The sequence below is a fragment of the Gymnoscopelus microlampas genome, assembly GCF_963454915.1.
Source record: "Gymnoscopelus microlampas genome assembly, chromosome: 12".
NCBI classification, from domain to species: domain Eukaryota; kingdom Metazoa; phylum Chordata; class Actinopteri; order Myctophiformes; family Myctophidae; genus Gymnoscopelus; species Gymnoscopelus microlampas.
Window position 1 is genome coordinate 43,238,690 of NC_139949.1, and position 24,723 is coordinate 43,263,412.

General features: G+C 42.3%; 1 protein-coding gene across 1 annotated transcript in view; it reads left to right on the forward strand.

Annotated features, from left to right (window-relative positions):
* The window catches only part of LOC311057937 (F-BAR and double SH3 domains protein 2-like), a 57,711-nt gene that overhangs the window by 24,754 nt on the left and 8,234 nt on the right, over positions 1–24,723 (forward strand). Inside the window, exons 5-14 of the mRNA XM_084075147.1 lie at positions 206–350; positions 1,208–1,341; positions 2,027–2,081; positions 2,169–2,297; positions 2,412–2,534; positions 3,375–3,470; positions 11,084–11,200; positions 12,862–12,960; positions 22,881–23,033; positions 23,805–23,939. Coding sequence (XP_083931273.1) covers positions 206–350; positions 1,208–1,341; positions 2,027–2,081; positions 2,169–2,297; positions 2,412–2,534; positions 3,375–3,470; positions 11,084–11,200; positions 12,862–12,960; positions 22,881–23,033; positions 23,805–23,939 — 1,186 coding nt within the window. The remainder of the gene's footprint in view (positions 1–205; positions 351–1,207; positions 1,342–2,026; positions 2,082–2,168; positions 2,298–2,411; positions 2,535–3,374; positions 3,471–11,083; positions 11,201–12,861; positions 12,961–22,880; positions 23,034–23,804; positions 23,940–24,723) is intronic.

Genomic DNA, 24,723 nt, shown 5'->3' on the forward strand with positions numbered 1-24,723 from the left:
TATCAAAGCTTCAGTCTGCAGTGTAATGTCTGAGGAAGAAATTGGTTGTTGGCCAGTGAGTGAAATAAACCTGTGTGTGTGTGTGTGTGTGTGTGTGTGTGTGTGTGTGTGTGTGTGTGTGTGTGTGTGTGTGTGTGTGTGTGTGTGTCTGTGCGCACGCATGTGTGTCGGTGTCGGTGTCGGTGTCCGTGTTGTGTTTGAACAGGAACATTTATTGCGTGTGGAGGGCCTACTTGGAGGGCACAGTCCAGGTGACTCAGTCCAGGATCAGTGCCTGTGACAACTACAAGACCCAGGTCGCAGACCCGGTCAAGACGGCCCGGCTTCAGAAGGAGCTGCAGCTACGGAAGGTATGGCCTGAGTTTATACAGTACATCGTTGCGTGCGGGCGTCGCGTACTGTAAATAGCCGAGCTTGTAGAATCGGCTCTTTTCGCGACACCGGTATGCAACTACGTATGAATATGGCATATGACGTTCAAACCCAAACTGTTCGCACGTTCATACAGCCGTACCCAAAGCAATGTAGAATCGTGCGGGAGCATCGGGGGTGCATGAGCTCCGTCTAAGGTCTGAAAGTGCATTGCCCGAAATGTTGAGTTGGGACCAGGGCATGTTCTCTGGTTACTTACAGCCACGTTCCACTGCATTCAGTGCCCACAATGTAGCTTTTGTCCCGTCCCCCCCTCTCACCTCTGGAAGCCACTGTCATCGTAGCTTTCAAGTCAGACATCCCGTAATGGAATTATTCTGATCTCACCTGATCTATAGCAGCTGTGTGGTTCATTTGTTTAGAGCTGCAATTTGGGACTTAATTTTATTTTATTTGTATAAACTTATGGGTCTATTTGGTTTTGACGTTTTTCTCTTCAGTGCAACTGATGATGCACAACACATTTTTACACTCTCAGTTAAATTAACACTAAGAATGTTACTGTGTAGAGGTACACAAAATAATCTTTAGTCAACGTTATACTTTATATTAACGTGATAAATAAAATAGGTGAAACACATCACAAAAAAAAAAAAAGAAGATAGAATAGAAATAGAATAGTAAAGAACGGTGTTCTACCTGACACCAGGGTCAACATTTCTCAATGGAAGAGTAGGGAGACCACTGAAGATAGTTACAGCATATTGTATAGTCAAATGCCTGCGTACCGGTATGTTTAATCTCTTTCCATGTGGTGCTTGTTATCTCCCTGCAGTGCATTGAGCAGCTGACAGTGGTCCAGGCAGAGCTGCAAGACTCTGTTAAGGAACTGAGCAAGAACAGGAAGAAGTACCAGGAGACAGAGACCATGGCCCAGGCCATACGAGAGAAGGCCGAGTTGGAGGCAAAGTATGAGCAGTTCCTTAACAGGTTGCCCTCACGCAACACTTGAACTGTGCAAAGCCATTTGATATAGCAGCATATATTTCCCTGAACAAGCTGTCGTTATTTCTAGCAACACAGTATCTGTGCATAATACAATTGGCATGCAAATACAGCGGATATTCAGCTGCCAAACCACATTTGTGAAGGAAGTGCCATTAAGCTGTCAGGCACTCTGAATGCCCTTCACCGATTCTTACCCGAAAATTAAAGGACCATATCACCACTAATACATGTGAATAGACATGTCGTTGTCTATTCACAGCTTCAGCGATGTATATATATCATGCATAAACATAGACCACTTTCATGTAAATTGCTTTTTTTCTTTTAGATTTGTAAAATTGTCTCAGTTAAAACATAATTGCATAATTATTGAGCTAACATAATAATTGAGTAACTATGTTAGCTAAACATCATTGTATGGCTAAGAAGTCATGGACACTTGAATTTTGTTTGTGAATCAATCTTTTATCCGTCGACTATTTTTGGTAGACTTTTAAAATCAATCCATGCTTTAAAATGCATTAAAACTCAACAATAACATAACTTTGACCGCAAGTAATGGTGCAATAAAGTGCACCGTGTTGGATTACCTATATCAAGCAAGTTTCAAGTCTCTGATTTGCACCCTGTCTTTCCCTCCCCTCAGGTCCAAGCTGAGTCTATTCCAGTCTCGATCTAGTCTGCAGAGAGCAAGTGTAAAAGTAAGTATAGCCATATATTTAAAACCCTACCTTGGGCAGTGGATATTTATAGTGGCCCAGACTGCAGTGGTACATTCTCTGTTGCAGCTGAAAGCCAAGAGGACTGAGTGCAACTCCAAAGCCACCCATGCCAGGAATGACTACCTGCTCACGCTGTGCGCCGCTAACGCCCACCAGCAGCGCTACTATGAGACAGATCTCATAGACTGCATCAAGGTGAGGATGTAGTAGATAGATGGCTGGATGGTGAAAGTTATTGATGGAGAGATGGTGATAGCTGAAGCTATAATAATACAAATTGTCAAACGAGTTTCCTTCTGTGCCCTCAAGGTGTTAGACGGTAAGGTCTATGAGCAGGTAAAGGACTACCTAGCATCCCTCTGTCGGACCGAGCTGGAGGCCTACCAGGCTGTCCACGACACCTTCAGCCACCTCCTAGAGAGCTCCAATGGGGTACGTCTTCAAAAGTGAATCCATGACCGCCGTTTGTCCCAGTGTCATTTTGAGCACAGGAGGAGGTGAACGCTAAGGCCAACCTTCATTAGTTTGAATGGCTTGAGTTACTCGGGTACCGCGGCACCTCCTAAGTTACCTGCTCCCGAACCACGCGGTGTCTTTCAAGTCCCATGTCGTGGAGGTCATCTTGCCTTTCTGAAACTGGAGTGGCGTTTTGTTTTCGTCCCAGGCCAGACTATGTGGAGTAGCGGTGGTGGACACGGCTCTGTTCTACAGCATGGCTCATATTTCGGCCCCATTGACACACATGGTTCCTGTTTCACCTCTCGTTAAAGGGGTTGTATAATCACGCTCTATATTTGTGCGTGCTAACACCGCTAGTTTATTTACTTAGTGTTCCCCCACACAACTGTGCATGTGCCCGTTCCAATCTCTGTTGCATCATCCTGCGACCTCTTGAGGTCGACCGTGACTGTACCCTAATGACCTCTCCACTTCCTCTGCTACTTGTCTCTTCGCAATGTTCCGTCCAGTCCCTATTGGTCTAATGGGAACAGCATGATGGCTCTCACATGGCCTTATAATTCCCTTTCAAAGCGTTGAATATAAAGACCGTACACTGTTAATAATGGAGGCTTGTTTTTAAAACCTTTTAATCTTATTGGCTTGATACATGTATCTGTCTCTGTCAGATGTGTTTCACAGTGTAGTTTTATTAGCTTAGATTTTCCAGTTGAGTCATGGATGTGATTGTCTTTTCAAGTTGTATTTTTATAATGGATGTATACTGTGTATGCTCACTGATTTGCATCTGTTCCCTCCACTATCTTGTTGTAGGTGTTGCAGGAATTCCACCAGCAGCTGTTTGTGCAGAAGAACCCCATGTTCCACAGAGTCCCGGACTTCCTTTTCCAGCCCAGTGACACTGACACGGTGAGACCTTGTACTCTGTTACACCCACTAAATGATTGCCACTTCTGTGGTGCTCCTTTTGAATATACTGAGGTGCTCCTAACATTGACTGGCTGCAGACCTTATGGTCTCATAATTGTGGTGAAGTCATGAGGGAATACTGGAATTAGCCACCCCCTGACATTCCTAGTTGCCTAGTATTTAGATGGCCTTTAGGACAGAGAGAGAAAGAGCCACAGCATTCAGAAAATGCTGTTGTTACATTTGACATGCGAGCTGTGCACCAGGCATATTTGGACATGAACCCTGTTTTTGGCACCACTACTGGCAATGTGCTTACATAAGAGGATGGCTACCTGAACCGGACCCGGCGGTACCTGATGGTTTTTGCTGTGGTTTCCGAAAGAAATCCTATCCTACGAATAGAATTGACGGCAAGGGCCATGCAGTGCCATCCAGCGTCGTGAGAGAGCTTTGTGCCGGGTCTCACAGCACACCAGTAATCCAACCGGGTCCACACTTTACAAAAATGGCTCAGTACTCTGGCAAGGACCTAAACTGCTTTCAACGCCTTCAATACACTTACATGTAGTACAATTTGTATGAAACACATTTTTGCCCGCTATGCCCGCCCTACTGCGCAAGCGCGACTTCTTCTGCTTCTTCTCTCTGCGTATGTTCCGTTCTATGACTCAGCCACCGTTGACTGAGTTGGCACAAAACCCTGTCTCAGAGTGCTGTCCAGCTCTTCCGCACTTATATCCTCCTAGCTGCGTCCTATACTACGTACTATTGTTTATAGGTAAAGGTAGACCTTTTGATCCTAAATGGGGGAAATTCACTTTCGGCTTCACCCAGCTGATGGTTGCTCAGATGGTCATGTTGAGCACACGGCGGGTTAAGTGTCTTCCTCAGGGACACTTAGGCACATAGAGTAGGCGGGGGGCGATCCAGTGACCTTCTGATTCCCAGGCGGCCTCTCCACCCACTCAGCCACTGCCACCCTAGATTGTATTGTGTATTGTGTTGCTGATTCTATACAAATAGCCATTGTGAGCCGGCAACTTTCCTGTAATGCTCTAGTCTACAGGAAGCTCTTATTAATCTTAAACTGGTACTTGAAGCTACACTCTGTAACATATGTAGTGAATGAAGTTGTATTGTGACCAATCTCTATGGTAGAGTGTACAACACACAACTATATCCTGTGGTCTGCTTTGACCACTACTGGTTGACAAGTGGTACTGCCTAAAGGTCAAAATATAGTTTCACCCACGAGCAAGCAAGCAGGCCCAACTTAGCTCAGTGGTAAAAAGTTCAGCACTTCATGGGGGATTGGGAGTTTGAATCCACAAATTCATGCTGTTTACTAACTAGAGCCAATAAATATTGATTAATATAGATCATATATCCACTGCAAATGGTTCTAACATTGAGAGAGTCACTGAATACTGTGGCATTTAAGTACTACTGTATATAGACAATCTTGTCAGCAACCGGCAACAAGAAAATTGGCTTATCTTACAGAAAGATAACCAGCTTCCCTGTGATTAGTAGGAGAAGGGTTGTTGAAGCGGTTTCCCTATCAGTTTTGGATTGAGGGGAAGTAATTTATAAAAATGCAGCTCTTAAACCCAAAGACACAGTCTGTCATTCTGCCCTTCAACGATGTACTCAGCATTGTGTCCTGTACAATTGTGGTTCCCAAACTAGAACCAGAACCAAAAGAGAAATAAGACGTTTGCCCGGGACCCAAACTAGTGAAAATAGCAGATCTACAAGCTCACAACGTGCTGCTTCGTGCCTCATTGTGAGCTTGTTGATCTGCTATTTTCAATATTCTTAAAAGTTGTTTTTTTCAAATTTATGGATTTTCTTTTCTAATTTATTTATGAAATTAGTTTGAAAAATGTTTTAATTTGTCATTAATTCCTGAAAAATGTTGCATTTTTAAGGGGAACATTTTTGAAAATCTTTTGAAATAATAATAATTAAAAACAAAATGTAGGAATCGAGAAATAAAGGGATGTTTACTCGCGACCGTCCACGACCCAAAGATGGGTCCCCGACCGACTGTTTGGGAAACAGTGCTGTCGAATACGGTGGGTTGGTCTTCTCTGGCAAAGAGGTGTAATAAACATTGGTATCTGTTTAACTATAAGGCCAATGTTCAATAGTTTCCACCTTGTATATGTAGCAATGATCCTGGAACTTTGAACCCTATCTAACTCGCTCAAATGCGTGTCTTATTCGTAACTTATGGTCAACCAAGCATGGTCTGAATTGAAGCTTTTATTTTAGTGCCCCAACTTCTTGGAATGATGTTCAACACAACCAATAAATACTTTTCTAAAAGCTATGAACAATTTAAAACCATGATAACAAAGGCCCCTGCCTCAAGTTTCCATCCTCCATGTATTCCTGAGAATTCATTAAAGGTTGAATGAATGAATAAACATTACAGTCCAGTGTCCTGAAGAGCTAGAGTTGTGTGGATGAGTGAGGTTGATGAACAACAGAAGTGTGTCCAATATGTCCTAATGCTGCACACAATACTGGCTGTGTCGGTATTGGTGATAACACTTCTCCAAGTATACAATTGTATACTTGATTGTATTCAACATCAGAACTCAATGCAGTGAGTTTTCACTGAATTTGATGATCTTGCAGTGTTTCCAGTATAACACTCTTCAATTATTGTTTTCTATTCTTTTTTAATACCATTTTATCAAAATGTTGTGCATTGTTCATGTTACATGAAATTCTATATGATCTCTCATGTGCCTAGTTTTATACAGTTGGTATGGCAACTGTGAGAAATGGACTTTGCAGACTTGCTCAGTTTCTTTCCTCCCATCATCCGGTGATTATTTGGAATTATTTGGAGGTATTCAGAATTTGATTGCAGACATTGACACTTGTCATTCAAATGCACAGAATCTCTGTGTGAGTGTGTGTCCGTGTGTCCCCCGCATATCTCGAGAACCGTCCGACCGATCGACTTTAAAACATGCCCTGTGCATCGCCAAGCACCCGAGGGAGTGCAGTACCAAGTCGGTGGTTGTCCAGAAATATCTATAAATACACACATCTCTGTATCTGTCTGTCTGTGTCCCTTTTATGCCCACATATGGTGATCACTGTTGCCATCAATATGACATCATACTGTAATAATGGGTACGGCAGTCAGTACTCTGACAAAGGGCATTACATAACCGGAGGGGCATGCGGTGTGTGGTCATCACAACATGACTCACTTTAAAAAAAGGAGTTTTTTTAAAGTCCATACTGCTATTCATAGGGCTGCACATGTGTCATGTGTTTCGCTAGCCAATCACAGTCCTGAATTTGCAAAGTCAGCCAATCACATTACAGTTAGTGGTGATGACACTAGCTGTAATGTGATTGGCTGACTTTGCAAAAGTATCGATTTGCATTAACAATGGAAGGGTTAGGGGGTATACACATTTTTTGGTCGGTGTCCAAAACTCACTTATAGGGGGTGGCTACACCGCACCAAAAATCACAATTGAGGGTCCACAGCCAGAGCTATATGGCTATTTGGGGGTCCTTGGCATGGAAAAGTTCGGGAACCCCTGACCTGGCCCGGCCCATGCCAGTCATGACAGCCATGCCTGACTTTGCCCGCCGTCGCCCCTTCTCTCCTCCCTCCCTCCATCCATCCGCCCCTCTGCTCCTCTGGACTACACTGGACAATTTGTTCAAACTGCAAGCGGCTCTTGTTGTTTTCATTGGACGTCAAACAAGCAGCAGCCTGTTCCTAAAGAAAACATTAGTGGTGGAGTGCCCCCCACCCCTCCCCTCCCCTCCCCTCCCCGCACCAACACCACCACCACCCTTTGCACTAGACAGAGGGATCCGGTAAAAGAGTAGTACTGAAAGAAGGAGGGAGGGGCCAGGAGGTAGGCACTAGGCAGAGTGCTGTGGACTGCCCATCTGTGAAAAGCGGGCATTGTGAGAGGGCTTCATCAGAGTGCGCTCAAGCCCCCTCTGCTCTCCCTCTTACCCACACACACATACACACACACGTTTGTATTACTATACTTGTGAGGGCATCTACATTTTAGGACGGGCGATTTTTATTAATGCCATTTACTGTAAACAAAAACATGCCGAAAACAGCAGAGCCCATTAGATCAGCTATGTTTTGACACCGACACGCAACTTGGTATAAATCAGGCATGACTCCAAGCCTAACCCTAACTAGCCCCAACCTGAATCTTTTTAAGCCTAACTAGAAAAAATAAATGTCTACCCTAAACCAACCATTTCTCTTGTGATGAAAATTGTCCTTGCAATGTCTCAAATTCTACTAAAAATAATTGTGGGGACCTCACAAATATAGTAACACACACACACACACACACACACACACACGCACGAACCTACATGCACAGGCACACGCACACGCACACACACACTCAGATACATGCATAGAGGGACTCAACGCAGCTTACAGTGCTTCTCAGTCAGAAATGCTCGGTACTCTCCCTCCCTCCCCTCTTACATAACATAACACGACTCCACCTGGAGCTGGGAGGCCTCAGGACACACGAGCGGAACGCGTTCACGGTTTCTTAGACGACAGGCCTCTCGCTATGAGATGACGTTAGCAGAAGGAATGATGATAAGCACGCCCGTTTCGCTCGGCACTGCCCCCAGTGCGGTGTTGCCAGATTTTTGCGAGAGAGACAAGCTGCTTGGTCTGTGAAAACGAGCCCAAACAGAAAAGCGGCTAGACCGCATGATCACACATGGTTAACTTGGCATCAAAATCAGTTTCACCTCTTGAACCCTTTATACGTTGGCTATTTGAAAATAGCCGATCTACAAGCTCACAAGATCAGATATTTTCAAAGAATCTTGAAAAAAAAAAATATATTTGGAATATATTTGAACATTGTAACTACACAAATCTTGTATAGGGGGTCCCTGGCACAAAATATTTTCACATAGGGGTCCGCGGACAAATACATTTTAATTTGAGGGGTCCTTGACATGGAAATGTTTGAGAGCCACTGGTTTAAACAACATTGGGAAGAAAGCCCAAATAAGCAAGTACACTTTAGAAAACATGCAACCTGCAACTTCAAATATTTACAAGCCACTTTACTGGAAGACAAGCCCAAAGTTTCTTATAATAAGCCGACATGGCAACATTGCCCCAGTGCTGTGCCAGTTACAGGCCTGGTGGTGATGTTGGGCTACGATGATTTCATCGCTATCGGGCAGAACACGTGTATGTCCAAACACGTTACTTTTCAGGAAATGGAAATATAGAACCTGTGTTTATGGATCCAATTTTATTATTCAGTCACAAGCTCCTGTTGATACTTCTCATTGATAAAATATTTTTAAAACCCAAAGACAGACTTAACAACTGTAAACCTGGTGTCCCTGTCTTGGGCATGTCACAGGCGAACATTTTTGAAAATGTATGTAAAAAATATCTACAAGCTCACAATGTGTTGCGGCACTTTGTGAAATTGCAGATCAGCTATTTTAGCTACTTATGCACTTCATACAACAGAGTATAAAATGGGGGATTCATTTATGAAAGAAAACAACCGTAAAAACATGAAATAGCACTCTGGAATTCCCTGTGAAGATACTTCAGTGACAATATGTTCGGTAACCTTTTATTTATTTATTTAAATAATCTTAGAAAAAATACAGATGGGAACAAACAGAGTTCCCATCTTTTAAAGTTTATTTACTTCATAGTACTTTATACTTTATTACCTGGAAGTAAGACTAGCCTAACTATTAAACAGTGGGTTAGGTAGTGTTGCTCAATGACCACTAAACGTTATTCATTAAATAGGACCGTTACGCGTGCCATTACAAATAGAGAAGTGGTGCTTTTTAAAACCTCTGGCCCTGCCACACCAACCAGAAGAGAGACCAGGCCTAGCTAGCCTCATTCCCAGGCGTTTCCATAGATATACTGTATACACACGTATCTATTGGCTGCTGCTGTTCATTGGAGCGATGCGTCAACGGGGGGGGGGGCGCCATATTGATTATGGCAAGCCATACCTTCTAATGCATGCATGTCCTATGGAAGCAGAAGGTCTCTCCACAATTTAAATCATAACATCATAACTCACTGAATTCCCTGATTTACAAGCGGTTTGGTTTGTTATAAATATTAAATACAGGATATTTGTTTAATTAAAGATGGGGTAAAGACTGTCTGCCGTGCATGTTTATGGTAAAGACACACAGGTGCGCTCCTCTTCCCAGCGCCCAAGCATCACGCTTCAGCGCTCTCGACGCCCAGCGTTTTTTGGGCGCAGAGCCCTGGGCGCTTCAAGCAAGACGCGGTTCGACTTTTGGAGAGGAGTGCAGATCATTTGATCCTGTGACAACCCGGTAATTTACGACCCAACGGTGAAACGTTACCACAACCATGAAAAGTCCACTATGTGTGCTAATGACACAGACGACAGGACATTCGAGCACAGCAATGGTTGAACGTTGCGGGTGTCAATAGACGCTGCGTGTGAGTGCTATGGACATGATATCCAAAGCGCTCCACAGCGCATAAAAAGCAAGCTGCCCTGCTTAATATGGGGGTGGCATTGATGTGCAGCCCAGTGGCCAATGAGGCGTCTACGTATGTACAGTATACAGTATATGTCTATGGGCGTTCCTACAAGGAAAGGAAAAGGCTGTGAACAAAGTCCAACATTCCTGTGTCAAAAGAGAGGGAACATACAGCATACTCTGACTGGTCTGTTGTGTTGTCAATCGAACGTGTCAACAGGAAGTGCAAATACGATACCACTTTAGTTTTGCTAGTTTGGTCTATTGATTCATTGAATGTTGCCTCTGATACAATGTCCTCTTGTCTGTTGATTTTGTCTCCTCTACGTTTCCCTGGGGAATGTAAACACGAGAGTGTGAGGAGGGAACGGAAATCCCTCAATGCCACCAGAAAGAACACTTCTTAAACTAGTTTTCACTTTTCCAAGAAAGTCTGGGACCTTGGTCAAGCCTGGACTAGGCCAAAGGCAGAGCTGCTCTCATTGGTCATGCTGTTCCACTATCTTAAACATTAGGCCTCAGCTCGTAATTGAAGTCAAAAAGACATCCGAACCGCTATGCAACAAGTTTGATGTTATGGATTTCATAGTTCTACACTCGTAACCTCACATACAAGGATTAGGTTGTTTGTTCCACTGCTGTGGACATCTACAGGAAGGGCTCTCCCATTGGCTGTCTTTGTTTAGATAAACAACTGTTTTGTATACTGAAAAGCCAGCTTGCTCAGTTACACAAGTTCCATCCACGCTTGCACCATCAGGATTTGTATTTGTCTAAATCTAATAGGTCAGTATTAACCACATGAACCCTAGCATCCCTCCCTATTCTGGGTATGTCATAAAATAGGGCAACATTTGGCAAAAGGGGTGAAGGATCTACAACATCTGTGTGTGTATACAGTATATAGCTATTTGACATACAGTACAACAAAGCATTGGGTTTAAGTGGTTAAACCATTAGCTCAAAGTCTCTCCTGGTAATGTCTTCCTGAGAGAACTTTGGAATTATTGGTAGATCTTGATTGCGGTATGTCACATTCTTGCCATTTCCTGTCCCACTTGTAGGTCGCGCAGCTGCAGAAGGAGAACGGCACGTCAGAGGAGCACAGCCTGGACAAGGAAGCACGGAAGTGGGCGAGCCGAGTGGCACGGGAATACAAGTGCATCATCCACACGCAGCGGGTGAGAACACAAATGGACTCCCGAGATAGGAGAGAGCATTGCGTGCTCAGAGATAAGAGACGATTTTATACCTGTATGTACTCTGACTGATCAGTTGATAAGTTGCCCACTAGAATGGGCAAAATCAGTGATCCGAGTGATTTTCTGAGCACGGCGTGATTGATGGCGCCAGGCACGCTGGTTACCGGTATCTCAGAAACTGAGGTTTTTTGGGGGGGTTTACTGAGAATGGTCCTAAACAGCTTTAAACATCCTGTCAGTCGCATGGGAAACAGCTCATTCATGCGCAAAAAAAAATAATCCTAAGCAGTGGACCACACACAGGTAAAAATAACATGTGTTTACACAACCACGTAGAAAGCACAATCTCTATATGAACTAAGTGAACATCCTTGCTCAAGGACACTCACCCAGGGGGAGCTGGGGATCGAACCGGGAACCTTCCTATTCTCAAACGGCCGCTCTACCTCCTCCTGCTCTACTGCCTCTGTGCGTAGACTCACTTATCTGATTCATTAGCCACCGAGTCGAGTAAATTCTATAATTTTTGCTAATGGCCTAACAGTGAAATGTTTGGGAAATACATCTGTGGGGTGAATCACGGATATCTTTCTGTCCAAAAATATTGCTCGGCTTCACACTTGAAATAGCTTTAGGCTGGCCTGGGCCGTGGCGTCGCGGTCCAGGCACCCTGGTTGAAATCCCTTAACAGACAGCGTGCCGCGGGTTCGCGTCCCGTTCCCGACGGCCTTTGCTGCGTGTCTTCCCCCATCTCTCTCCCCATTTCCTGTCAGCCTACTTTCACTATCCCTCTCCCAATAAAGCTATAAAATGCAACAACAAAAAAAAAGAAAAGAAAAAAAAGAAATAGCTTCAGGCGATATGGACAAAATCAAATAGCACAATAGTTTTTACCAAATGCCCCAATATTGATATCGGAGGTATATTTTGTTTTGTTTTTACCGTTTTGGTTTGTTTTTTTCTTTCAAAACTTTTTTACTTTCAAAAATAGCGAAAATAGTTCTGAGCTTGTAGATTGATATCCCAAATACCAGACAATATCTAGTCTCATATTACATGCTGTCAAAAGTAATTATTTGGCCGTGAGAGTGTAACGTTTGAAATGGAAAATGTGTACAGTAGGACCTCAGTCTTTGTTGCACTGCATTTGAATATGAGGAGTAAAGGCCTCGAAGCAGAGAATAGAACAGAGTCTGTAACCAGGAAATCATATAATCTACTAATGAATGCCATGTGTCACAAGGAAATGATAATGTGTTATGGTAAGAATGTATGACGTGACGTAACATCAAGACTTGACTATTATTACCCTCCTGGCCCAGTTGTGAAACTTAAGTAGTGAAGATAACGGTTCTTGCCAGCCTCTATCATTTTCCAGTAAACAAGACTGAAAACATCTGCCCCACGTTCCGGGAAATGACTGGTGTGTGTGTGTGTTTTTCTCCCCTCTGATGTTGCGCGCTAAAATATTTTATTGTTTGTGCTCTTCTTCAAAACTCATTGTGTCATTCTTAGAACGTTCCTCATTCTCACAGCTTTGTTGATTTTACAATTTCCTTTTTTGTTCTCTCTTCGTTGTGCAATTATTAATCTGACGCCAGTCATTGTAAGGTTATTCTTTGTCATGTGACTGCCTTTAGGCTATGGAGGAGTTTGGGACACAGGAGGCTTCAGAACAGAACCACGGTGATCTGGAAATCAAGATGGAAGCGGCCAAACAAAATCTTCGCAGGGCAGAGGTAATGTGTGTGCGTGAGTGTGTGTGTGTGTGTGTGTGTGTGTGTGTGTGTGTGTGTGTGTGTGTGTGTGTGTGCGTGTGCGTGTGCGTGTGCGCGTGCACGTGCGTGTGTGTGCATGTTTGTGTTTTGGGTTTGAAACGGCTCAGTTTTCTGCTAGGGGTCCAAGCCTCAGCCTCAAGCCACATGCGCCCCCTAGTGGCTCAGAAAAAGATGAGGTTTACTTTTTTTCCCCACATGCCAGAGCCTGTCATGGCCCTACTACAACACTATGGCCCATTATCAATATCCTTTTGGTTTTCCGTTGTATTACTGAAGGTGGTTGGTCCTATTTTACGTAGATGGGGGGGATAATGGCCCGGTTGCTCACAGAACCTTTTTGAAGTGGGCCACACCACAGCCACATGTTTGTATATCTTACCACATCATTTCTGATACCTTCACTGAACATAACTGAGAACAGAGCCTAGGGGGGCTATTCCATTACTGAAGACATCTACCCTCAGCCAGTGGTGTAAAGTAACTAAGTACTTTTACTCAAGAACTGTACTTATATAGTACAATATATGTTTTTTTTACTCCACTACAATTATTTGAAAACTGTAGTTACTCCTAGTTACTGTTAATAATTAATAAAATTATTCTTCATTCATCAATATCTTTCGAAATTAGCTAAAGTTTAAAATAGGGTTCAAGTGGTTAATGATCAATAACTATAGTCCAATACCATGATGTACTGTACGTATATGGTCTGAAATGGTTATTCTGCATAATAAGTACTTTTACTTTTGCTACTATATATAAGTATATCTAGCTGGTAATACTTTTGTACTTTGACTTAAGTAAAGACTTTTACTTGTAACAAAATGTTTTTTACACAGTGGTAAGTCCTCCAAACTCTGAATACTTCCTTCCAATACTGCCCTCAGCATTAATTTATTTTTTAGTAGCAATAGCACACAGCAGAAACACTGTTACAAGTAAAAGTTCTGCATTCAGAATTTTACTTCAGTTAAAGTACAAAAGTGTTGGCATCAAAATATACTTACAGACTGCACCAAACTAAACGTGAAAGTACTCATTATGCAGAATAGCCCATTTCACAATCATATTATTGGATTGTAGTTAGTAATGCATTAATGTGTTCACTTTTAAATTTGGTGTAAGTGATATAGTTTTGTTAAAATTAGCGTTAACTAGCTATATATTCTCGATTTCTCGTAGTAATCATTGCTATATAGAGTGTAACAATTTCTCCAGATCTTTAGTAAGCAGAAAATACATTTTGAGGTCGGGATACCAATTTTAAACTCATACAGGAGGAGGATACAGGATAAACAGATGAAATTGGAAGTGATGAAACAAAAAATATGAGCAGAACAAATATTATATTGAAGCTGATACAATATTGTTCTCGCTCCTCATTTGACAGAATTGATATACTGACCTAAACATGTACATCTACCTGTATTCTGTTCACTAGAGCGATGTGGAGATCGGTTTATAGAGCCTTAACCCATTAAGACCTGGAACTGTGTCATTTTTAGATTTGAGCTAAAAAGCATTATTTTACACTTTGGCTATTCAAAAATAGCAGATATACAAGCTCATAGCGCGGCACCGAGTGCCGCGCTACGAGCTTGTAGGTCTGCTATTTTTGAAAAATCGTGAAAATGTGTGCAAATATTTGAATATATATTATTTTAAAGTGAACATTTTTTTTTTTTTTTTTTAAACTTTGTTTATTGGGTTTTTCCATAGCAGATTTCAGCATTAAAGGCATATATAGCAAGGTACAGAAAAGCTTTTTAAAGCAACCAATAAAATAAAAAAAAGATCAATACGGATTACATTATCACCCCAAGACATGAAAACATAAAATTAAAGACACAAAATTAATACAACATATATATACATATAAAAGGATATATAAACAAACACAGACCGAACAAGACAAAAACAAAAACAAACACAAACAGAACTAGAACAAAAACACCAGTCAAACAATACATATCCATATCACATCCAAAATCCGCTTTACAGCACCACACCCCCGCCACAGCAAACCCGACATAAATGCTCCACCAGACCTCATATATCCGTATCTCTGATCAAAGATGGATTCAAATTCCGGACAAATTGAAAGAATGGACCCCATACTTTCTCAAACCTACTGGAGGAGCCATTCAATGAGAGTCTTATTTTTTCCAGTTTTAGACAATACAAGATGTCTCTCAACCAATGAGTGTGAGAGGGGGAAGTAGGTGATTTCCAATTAATTAGAATGAGTCTCCGAGCCAATAAAGTAACAAAGGCCAGAGCATCCTTCTCCAATTTAGAGAGGGAGGGCAGTGAGGGGAAAACCCCAAACAGCGCACCTAAAGGAGTAGGCTCCACCGTTCTCCCCACTATCCCAGATAAGGACTGGAAGACCTCTGTCCAATACTTGTGTATAGATGGGCAAAGCCAGAACATATGGATGAGGTCTGCCGGAGATTGATGACATCTATCACAATCAGGAGAAACAGTATTATAGATCCTTGACAATCGGTCTTTGGTATAATAGACACGGTGTAAAAGCTTACATTGAATGAGAGCATGTCTCGCACAAATAGAAGACCCATGTACTCGTAGCAGAATCGCATCCCAAACCTCATCTGTTATTTCCTCCCCCAGGTCCCCCTCCCAACGAGCTTTTATAGAGTTCAAGTTTTCAGGCCGTAGACAACAAATGTCATCATAAATACATGAGATTGCACCCTTCAAAGATGGTAACGGAGTTAAAAAAATGTCTAAAACAGAGTCAGCAGGTAGATTGGGAAATGTGGGAAATGTTCTTTGCACAAAGCTACGGACCTGCAAATATCTGAAAAAATGTTGTCTGGGGATTGAATATTTGTCCAGAAGTTGCTGGAAGGATGCAAAAACATTATCAACATATAAGTCTTTGAAAGCACGAATGCCCAAGCCTGACCACATTGAGAAAGCACCGTCCACCAGAGAGGGATGAAAAACATGGTTTGCTGCCACTGGGGAACGAGTAGAGAAAGACTGTAGACCAAAGTGGCGTCTAAATTGGAGCCAAATTTTTAAAGATTTTTTAACAATAACACTCTTAGTGTATGGAGAGGTAGAGGAAAGAATAGGGGAATGTGCTAAAGCACACAATGTTACGGGTCCAGCCGAGTTTGACTCCATGACCAGCCACGTTGGGGGGGGATCAAAGGCTTCATATTGGATCCAATATTTGAGAATTCGGATATTGGCAGACCAATAATACACCCCGAAATTGGGTAGAGCCATTCCTCCAAGATACTTGGGTCTTTGTAGGTATTGTTTACGCAACCTCGGCACTTTCTTATCCCAGATAAACTCGGAGATCATGCCATCCAATTTACTGAAGAAGGTCTGGGGGAGAAAAAGGGGAATACATTGAAACAGATAGGAGAACCGAGGGAGAATATTCATCTTAACCGAATTGATCCGTGCCGCAAGAGATAGATTAAGTAAGGACCACCGATCGAAGTCCGCTTTGACTCTTGTCAGTAAGGGAGCAAAATTTGTCTTATGGAGATCCTCATATTCCCGCGAGACATGGATTCCAAGATAGGTAAACCCATCCTGAGCAATTCTAAAGGGAAAGTCATGTAGTGAGTAGTTCCTAGCCTCATTATTGATGGGAAATATTTCACTTTTGTCCAGGTTCAATTTGTACCCTGATATTTGACCAAAAGATTTAAGAGTAGCCAGGGCAGCAGGGACCGAAACGGGTAAGTTAGAAATATACAAGAGGAGATCATCAGCATAAAGTGAAACCTTCAACTCGCAACCATATCTAACTATACCAGTGATGAGCGGGTTAGCCCTAAGTGCTATCGAAAGTGGTTCGATGGCGATTGCGAATAACAACGGACTCAGGGGACAGCCCTGTCTGGTGGAGCGGTGAAGACGGAAATACTCAGATTGAACATTGTTTGTCCTAACCGAAGCCAGCGGAGATGAATAAAGCAACTTAACCCAGGAGATAAAACGTTCACCAAAACCAAACTGCCCCAGGGTATGAAATAGATAGTTCCACTCCACCCTATCAAATGCCTTCTCTGCGTCCAATGATATCAAAGCCTCTTGAGTGTTGGGGGGGGAGGGGTTATATATGGTGTTAAACAACTGCCTGAGGTTAGAGAATGAATGCCTGTTACGAATAAACCCCGTTTGATCTGGAGAAATAATTGATGGGAGAATAGATTCCAGGCGCGATGCCAGCAATTTTGATAGTAATTTAAAGTCCACATTCAATAAGCTTATTGGGCGATAGGAGGTACACTCAAGAGGGTCTTTGCCTTTCTTTAAAAGAAGGGAAATGGAGGCCTGGCTAAGAGTCTGGGGAAGACATCCAAGCTCAAGTGCTTCATTGAACATGTCCAGCAGTAACGGGCCTAACTTATGAAAGAACTTCTTATAAAAGTCAGATGGGAAGCCATCCGGACCCGGACATTTCCCGCTCTGTAGGCTCGACGCGGCTACACTAAGTTCTGTCAAAGTGATTGGTTTCTCCATTTCCTCAATTACAGGTGGCTCAATGGTGGGAATGTCTAGATTATCAAAAAAGCCAAAGGCAGTGTCAGAAACCTGGTCTGAAGAATACAAAGTGGAGTAGAACTCCTTAAAAACGTTGTTGATTTCTAATGGTTTGGTGGTAATGCCTGAATTGGACCGAATTTGGGGGATCAGGTTGGAGGTCGAAATTTGACGTAATTGATGCGCCAACAGTTTACTAGCCTTATCCCCCTGTTCGAAAAACCTGGATCTTGTTTGAATCAAAAGTTCAGTGGTACGATTTGTAGTGAGAACATTGTATTCTGCCTGTACAATAAGGCGCTCCTTATAAAGCTCTGGAGAAGGGGAGACAGCATAAACAGCATCAATTTGAGATATACGTTGAGACAAATGAACCAATTTATCCTTTCGGCATTTCTCCTCAAACCTAGCGTACGAGATTATCTCCCCCCGAATATATGCCTTCAAACTCTCCCATAACAAAGAGGCTGAAACATCAGGTGTTTTGTTGAAACTTAGAAAAAAATCTATTTGTTTGGAAACAAAATCGACAAAACCCTCGCTAGTGAGCAGCCGAGTATTAAGACGCCAAGGCGCTCTTGTAGTTGTAAAGTTCTTGAAATATACGTTCATGGAGACAGGCGCATGATCAGATATAACGATGGCATCATATTTACACGCAGAAACATCTGAGAGTAACCTATCATCCACCAAAAAGAAGTCTATATGGGTAAAAGTGTGATGAACATGTGAGAAAAAAGAGTATTCTCTTTTAAAAGGGTTGAATAAGCGCCAGGCATCGGACACCGCAAACTCAGACATGAAGGACTGTATTACTCTAGAGGACTTTGAGGGCGCGCGGACCTTGGTAGACGAACGGTCCAGACGAGGGCAAAGCCAGCAGTTGAAATCACCCCCTAAAATCAAATGGTGTGAGGACATATCAGGCAGCTTGGAGAAAAGGCGTGTAAAAAAGGCATCATCATCACAGTTGGGAGCATAAACATTAGCCAAGGCCACACGAGTATTATGAATCTGTCCAGTAATGATCACAAATCTGCCATTAGGATCAGACGTAATATTTGAAAGCTGAAAAGGAACAGACTTATGTAGCAAAATAGCTGCACCTCTTGCTTTGCCTGAGAAAGAAGAATGATAAATCTGCCCAACCCAACTCTTCTTAAGTTTCGAATGATCAGAGATCTTAAGGTGGGTCTCCTGTAAAAAAATGACATGTGCTCCCAACTGATTAACATGATGCAATACCTTACTGCGCTTTATAGGATTGTTAAGCCCCTTACAATTAAAGCTAGTGAACCGAATTTCACCCCCACCAGATTTTGCCACGAAATTAGATTGGGCCATAGTTAAACCAGAGGGATGCTATGTATATCAGGGGCACAGCACTGCAACGGATCACAAGACCAATGTTAGACTGATGAAAAAAAACAAAAACCAAAAACACATATACCCCACCCCCACCCACAACCCACCCCACACACACGGCAGAAGCAACCCCCCGAAAGAGATGCGCGCCCCCCACCCCTAACACTACTAATACCCTGTTACGCAACATAGTAGTTCACCTTACCTAAACTACTCAAGCGTAGACTCCAAGGGAATGTGACAATAAGTGAAAAGTATAAAAAAATACAAATGCACATTAGTGTAGTAACCTTTACAACCAAACCAAATATTGGATGTATCAAAAATAAAGATAAAAAAGAAATGGTACTTAGTGCAAAAATGAGCCAAAAAAAGACCATCAAAGGGTACACATGAGTGGCACCATTAGACCACTGTCCACCGTAAAAGCTCAACTCACAAAGGTGCAAATAAAAAACACTACACAGATGGCCCATACCCAGTAACCACAGAGAGAGAAAAAAGACAAGAAAAAATAATAATTTTGAAAATTTTGACTTTTTGAAATTTTTTGAAAATTTTGACTTTTTGAAAATTTTGATTTTTTTTTTTTTTTTTTTTGAAATTTTTTGACTTTTTGAAAATTTTGACTTTTTGAAAATTTTGATTTTTTTGAAAAAATTAAAAATAAAATAAAATAAATAAAAATAAAAAATAAAATATATATATATTTTTTTTTGACTTTTGAACATTTTGAAAAAAATAATTTTTTAACTTTTGAAAATTTTTGAAAAAATAAAAATATGAAATATCAATTGTTATTATTTAATCAACAACAATGACGAGATCCAAACTATTGTAACCGCAATCGAGAAGGAAACAAGAAAAAATATATAATACCCCCCCCCCCTTAATATCAACCTAAAATAAATACATCAGTCCTTAAAACAGTTAACCTGCATGTATTAGTTCAAGAAAGAACAAAACCATAATGAGACCAAAAAACAAAACAAAAACGGGGGGAGACAAGAAAGCATAGGAGAGAAGTCAAGCCTCCTCACAACCATCCAACTGCAGTCAAGGCAACTCACGTGATGAACAAAGGATATAATCCAGGCGTCAAAGCCACTGCATCCGAGGCACATGGGAAACGTAGTCATTGTGAATATGTAGTCCGTCCTGTTGTGGCACCCGAGGCGCCAGGTAAATGTAGTCTTTTTGGCGAATGAAAGTTGTAGTCCGGTATTCGCGGCTCCAACGCCCGAGGCGTCTGGGCAATGTAGTTTCCATGACCAATGTTTTTCCGGTTGAACCGGAAGTAGTTCTTAAGAGTCAACCTCGACTATCTGAATGGGAATTGTAGTCCTTCTCGAAACGGCCAGTTAGCGGCTAACTAGCCAGTTAGCCTAGCCAGTTAGCCTAGCCAAACAGCTAACCAGCCGGCTAGCTTATACAACTTCGTCAGGAACGACAACTTTTTTAAGAGTTGTTACAACAAAGTCCATTGCCTGATCCGCATCTTCAAATCTGCGCGTCTGGCCGTCGGTAAGAGTAATGCGCAAAACTGCGGGAAACATTAACCCAAACTTCACACCAGGGCATGAGTGTAATTCTTTTTTCACGGCCGCAAATAGGGCCCTCTTCTTGAGCACAGCCTGGGTGAAATCGGGGAAGATCGACAACTTCTTACCGTTGTATGAGAGAGGAGAGCACTCCCCAGCCCGGCGCAGAATCAGGTTACGGATCTGAAACATATTCACCCTCATGATGAGAGGGCGAGGATTTTCGCCATCTTTAGGTTTGGCCCGTAGGCTGCGATGACATCGGTCCAAAACGGGTAGGTCGTCCAGAGCCAGCAGATCTTTCAGGATTTTCGCCACAGTTTCAGTGGGACGGGAGCCTTCTTCCCCTTCGGCTAGGCCTACTAGCCTCACGTTCTGCCAACGACTGCGCCCCTCCAATTGTTCGCATTTATCGGAGAGAGATTTGACCAGCTCGGTTAGCATGGTAACAGTAGCTTGTAAATGAGCCACCGTACCGTCCTGGTCCGTCGCCGAGCGCTCCAGTTCCATAATAGATTGACTTTGTTGGTCTATTTTATTCTCCATGGGCTGCAGAGCTCCACTCAACTCTCTCTTGACAGTATCCGCGATGATGGAGTCAAATTTAGAAATAATGTCCGACCGTAGTTCGTCCATCATTGTCTTGATGCTCTGCAGCATAGCTTCGTTAGCTTGTTGCTCCACCATCGCGCTAGCTTCCCCGCTCTCTGTCGTCTGAACTTTAGCCCGGTCGGTGCGCTGCTTACGCGCATTCTTATCGGCCATTGCTCGTTTTTAAATGAAAAATAATGTGTCAAAAGAAAAAAAAGGTACTAACGATGGTTTATATTGGTCAAAAAAAAAGTTAGATAGTGCAAAAAGAAAGTTTAAGTCACATTCAGACGGAGCCGCTGAGAAACACGTCCTACATGCTTCCTATCCAACAGCGCCCCCCTCTTAAAGTGAACATTTTTAACTCAAAACTTTGCTTCTGGGGGGTCCCTGGAACAAAATATTTTGATGGGGGTCCGCGGCCAAATACATATCATTTTGGGGGTCCTTGACATGAAAAAGATTGAGCACCACTGATATAGAAACATACGTTTTTCAGAATACCGTTGGGATTAGGAAACATGTAGAATCGGCTTCAGGTCTCAATGGGTTAAAGGACGACTTCACCCACGTTCAACCTATCTTCATATAATTGGTCCTCACTAATGCTCATGATAAAACGGTGCCATTTTTTTTCTACTCGGTCTGTGTCTCAGAGGAGGGCTGTGGACACTTCAGAAACCCGCCTACCAGTGACATCATCATTAGGGCAGGTTTCTTTTTTCAAAAAGGATTTTTTTTTTACGCGAGAACAATGGCTTCCATTATAGCATGCTACATTTCCAGGAAGAGAAAGCATGGTTTCTATTAGCTTGGATTCCCCATCAATGATCAACCAATATTTACTAGCGACTTTACCGGGAAACAAGCCCAACGTCGCCTATAATAAGCAGACATGGCAACACTTACAGTGTCCTGTTAAACGTGCTCGAACACCACATTCCAAGTATCGTGTTTCTTTGCCTCTCTACTTCTCATCTCAATTCATATCACAGTGATTCTCAACCTTTTGAATTTCAAGGACCCCAAGTTTATCATGCATTAGACCAAGGACCCCCATGTGATACTTTTTTTTTAAAGTAATCTCTGGGACCCCCAAACTACACTGTAAAACCATCAGTGTTTATTCAAAGATATAGTGTGCTCATTTTCTTTGTGTCATCACTACCAATTGCATTTGTTTATCCTGTATCCTGTATGAGTTCTCTCTCCTGATTGGATAAAATTGGTCAACTGAAAATGTATTTTCTGTTTACTAAAGATCTGGAGTGATTCGGTCGACCCCTGAAGAACCACTCTAGTCTATAGCAATGATTATTATCAGAATGTAGAGAACACTTATTTTAACAAAGGAATATGACTTCCTGCACCTTTAACTTTAAAAGTGTACAAATGAAACCCATTAAAGGAGTAGTTCACCCAAAAAATGACTTATTTTCTATCAATTACACACCCCATGAAGCATTTAATTCATGAGTTATTGTCACGTTCCTAAGCCAATAATTTGATTACAGGCGGAAAGATGCTAATCTTTGATGCTAATCTTGGTGCTAATCCGGTAGGAGACTCAAAGTAGACTCTTTGAATCTCTTACCAGAGAGACCGCCGGTCATCAAATTATTGGCTTAGGAATGCGACAAAAGCAAAACAAATCCACAAATTCAAGGCTTCATGGGGTGTGTAATTGATAAATAAGTAATTTTTTGGGTGAACTACTCCTTTAAGTTTGGTTCCATTTGTACAATCTCAGGACCCGACTTTGAGAACCAGTATATCAGTCATCTCAGATTGTCTCTGCCATGTTATTTACGGTTGTCTCCTGTTGATGATGTCACTGTGGCGTCACAGACGGTGAAAGTGAAGGCGGAGGCACGCCTCGACCTCCTGCGACAGGCTGGCGTTGCCGTGGAGACGTGGCTGAAGAGCGCCATGAACCAGGTGATGGAGGAGCTGGAGAACGAGCGCTGGGCCAACCTCAACGCCACAGACCCCTCGCTGTCCGTAAGTTCACGCATCACTGCACTCGTTCTAACATATCGCCGATGACGATGTCAAAACAATTAAAATAGTGAAAATAGCGGATCAAGCGACACGTTGTGAGCTTGTAGATCGCTTATTTTCACTACATTTGTGTTACACTTGTGTATGATGAAGTTGGGCATTCATTTCCAAAAAAACATAACAATTCTCAGACAGCGAAGATATGCGGTAAGGGTGGGACAGGTAATCGAACTAATCAATTTAATCGAAATTCAAATAAGGGACATCCAGCCGAGTGTCCCTTATTCTCAAGAAAAATAAGGCACGCCCAGCTAAAGATGAAATCTCTCTTTGTATATGTACAGCTTTAGAACATTACCTTTACCACTTGAACCCCAGCATCCATATTGTGGGGGAATCATTAGCCAAAAATAGCAAATCTACAAGCTCACAAAACGTCACAATTGGCTATTGGCAAAGAGATTTGGTGTTGACAGAAAAAAGTGGTTCAAGTACAGACACAACTCAGGACCAGTTTACTAAGTCTAAAGGGTATATGTGGTTAACAACCTGCATTATAGTATATGATATGTACATATGATGATATGTATATGATATGTATATGAGCTGTTTAAAAAAAATGTGTGTCATTGATTAACTCCCAAAAACAACGAACAAAGTTTGTCCCTTTATCAGTTCAATAAGTCTTTTAGTTTCCAAACAAGGGACGATTCCATATTTCAAGGGACGGTTGGCAACCCTAGACTCACATCTGCCGCTTTGTTCCCCAAGGGCACAGCGGATTTAGAGCGAGAGGACGAAGAGGAGACGGAAGACAGCGGAGAAGTGTTGGACGACAGCAGCTCCAGTCCGTCCAGCACACTGAGGAACTACCCTCTCACCTGCAAAGTTCTCTACTCCTACAAGGTAGAATCACTGTTCGCATGCATTTGTGACTGAACCCTGACTTATCCCATTCAATCCGGGAACGCATCTCTGTCATTTTAGATTTCTTTGGCTATTCAAAAATAGCAGATATGCAAGCTCATAGCGCGGCACCGAGTGCCGCGCTATGAGCTTGTAGATCTGCTATTTTTTTTAATTCGTGAAAATGGGTGCAAATCTTTGAATATATATATATTTTTAAGTGAACATTTGTACAATATTTTGGGACCCCTAGAAACAAAGATTTGCGGTACAAATGTTCGCTTAAACACATATATATATTCAAAGATTTGCATTTTCACGATTTTTCAAAAAATAGCAGATCTACAAGCTCATATGAGATTGTAGATCTGCTATCTTTTGAATAGCCAGAGAAATCTTAAAATGACACAGATGCTTTCCTGGTCTGAATGGATTAAACTTGGCTGTGCAGTATGTCTCGCACCAAAAAGATAGCCGGCCGACAAGCTCAAGCCCAGCTTGTCGATCGGGCTATTTTCCGTGCAAGACAACCAGCACGCAGCCAAAGACAATGGGAAACCAAGACTAGCCATCTTCGATTGATTTCCTGTATCCGTGTGACGTGGTGGGTGCCTGCCCCTTTAAGAGACTGGGAGCATTAACAGATACTATTGGCTTGAGCCCAAGACGAAAAAAAGAAAAGAAAGGCATACCATCTCTGGTTTACTTCCAGTATCTGCGTGAAGTAGGTGGACGCCCTTTTAGGAGACCGAAAGCAGGTTTGGAGTCTGTTATTTCCAATGGA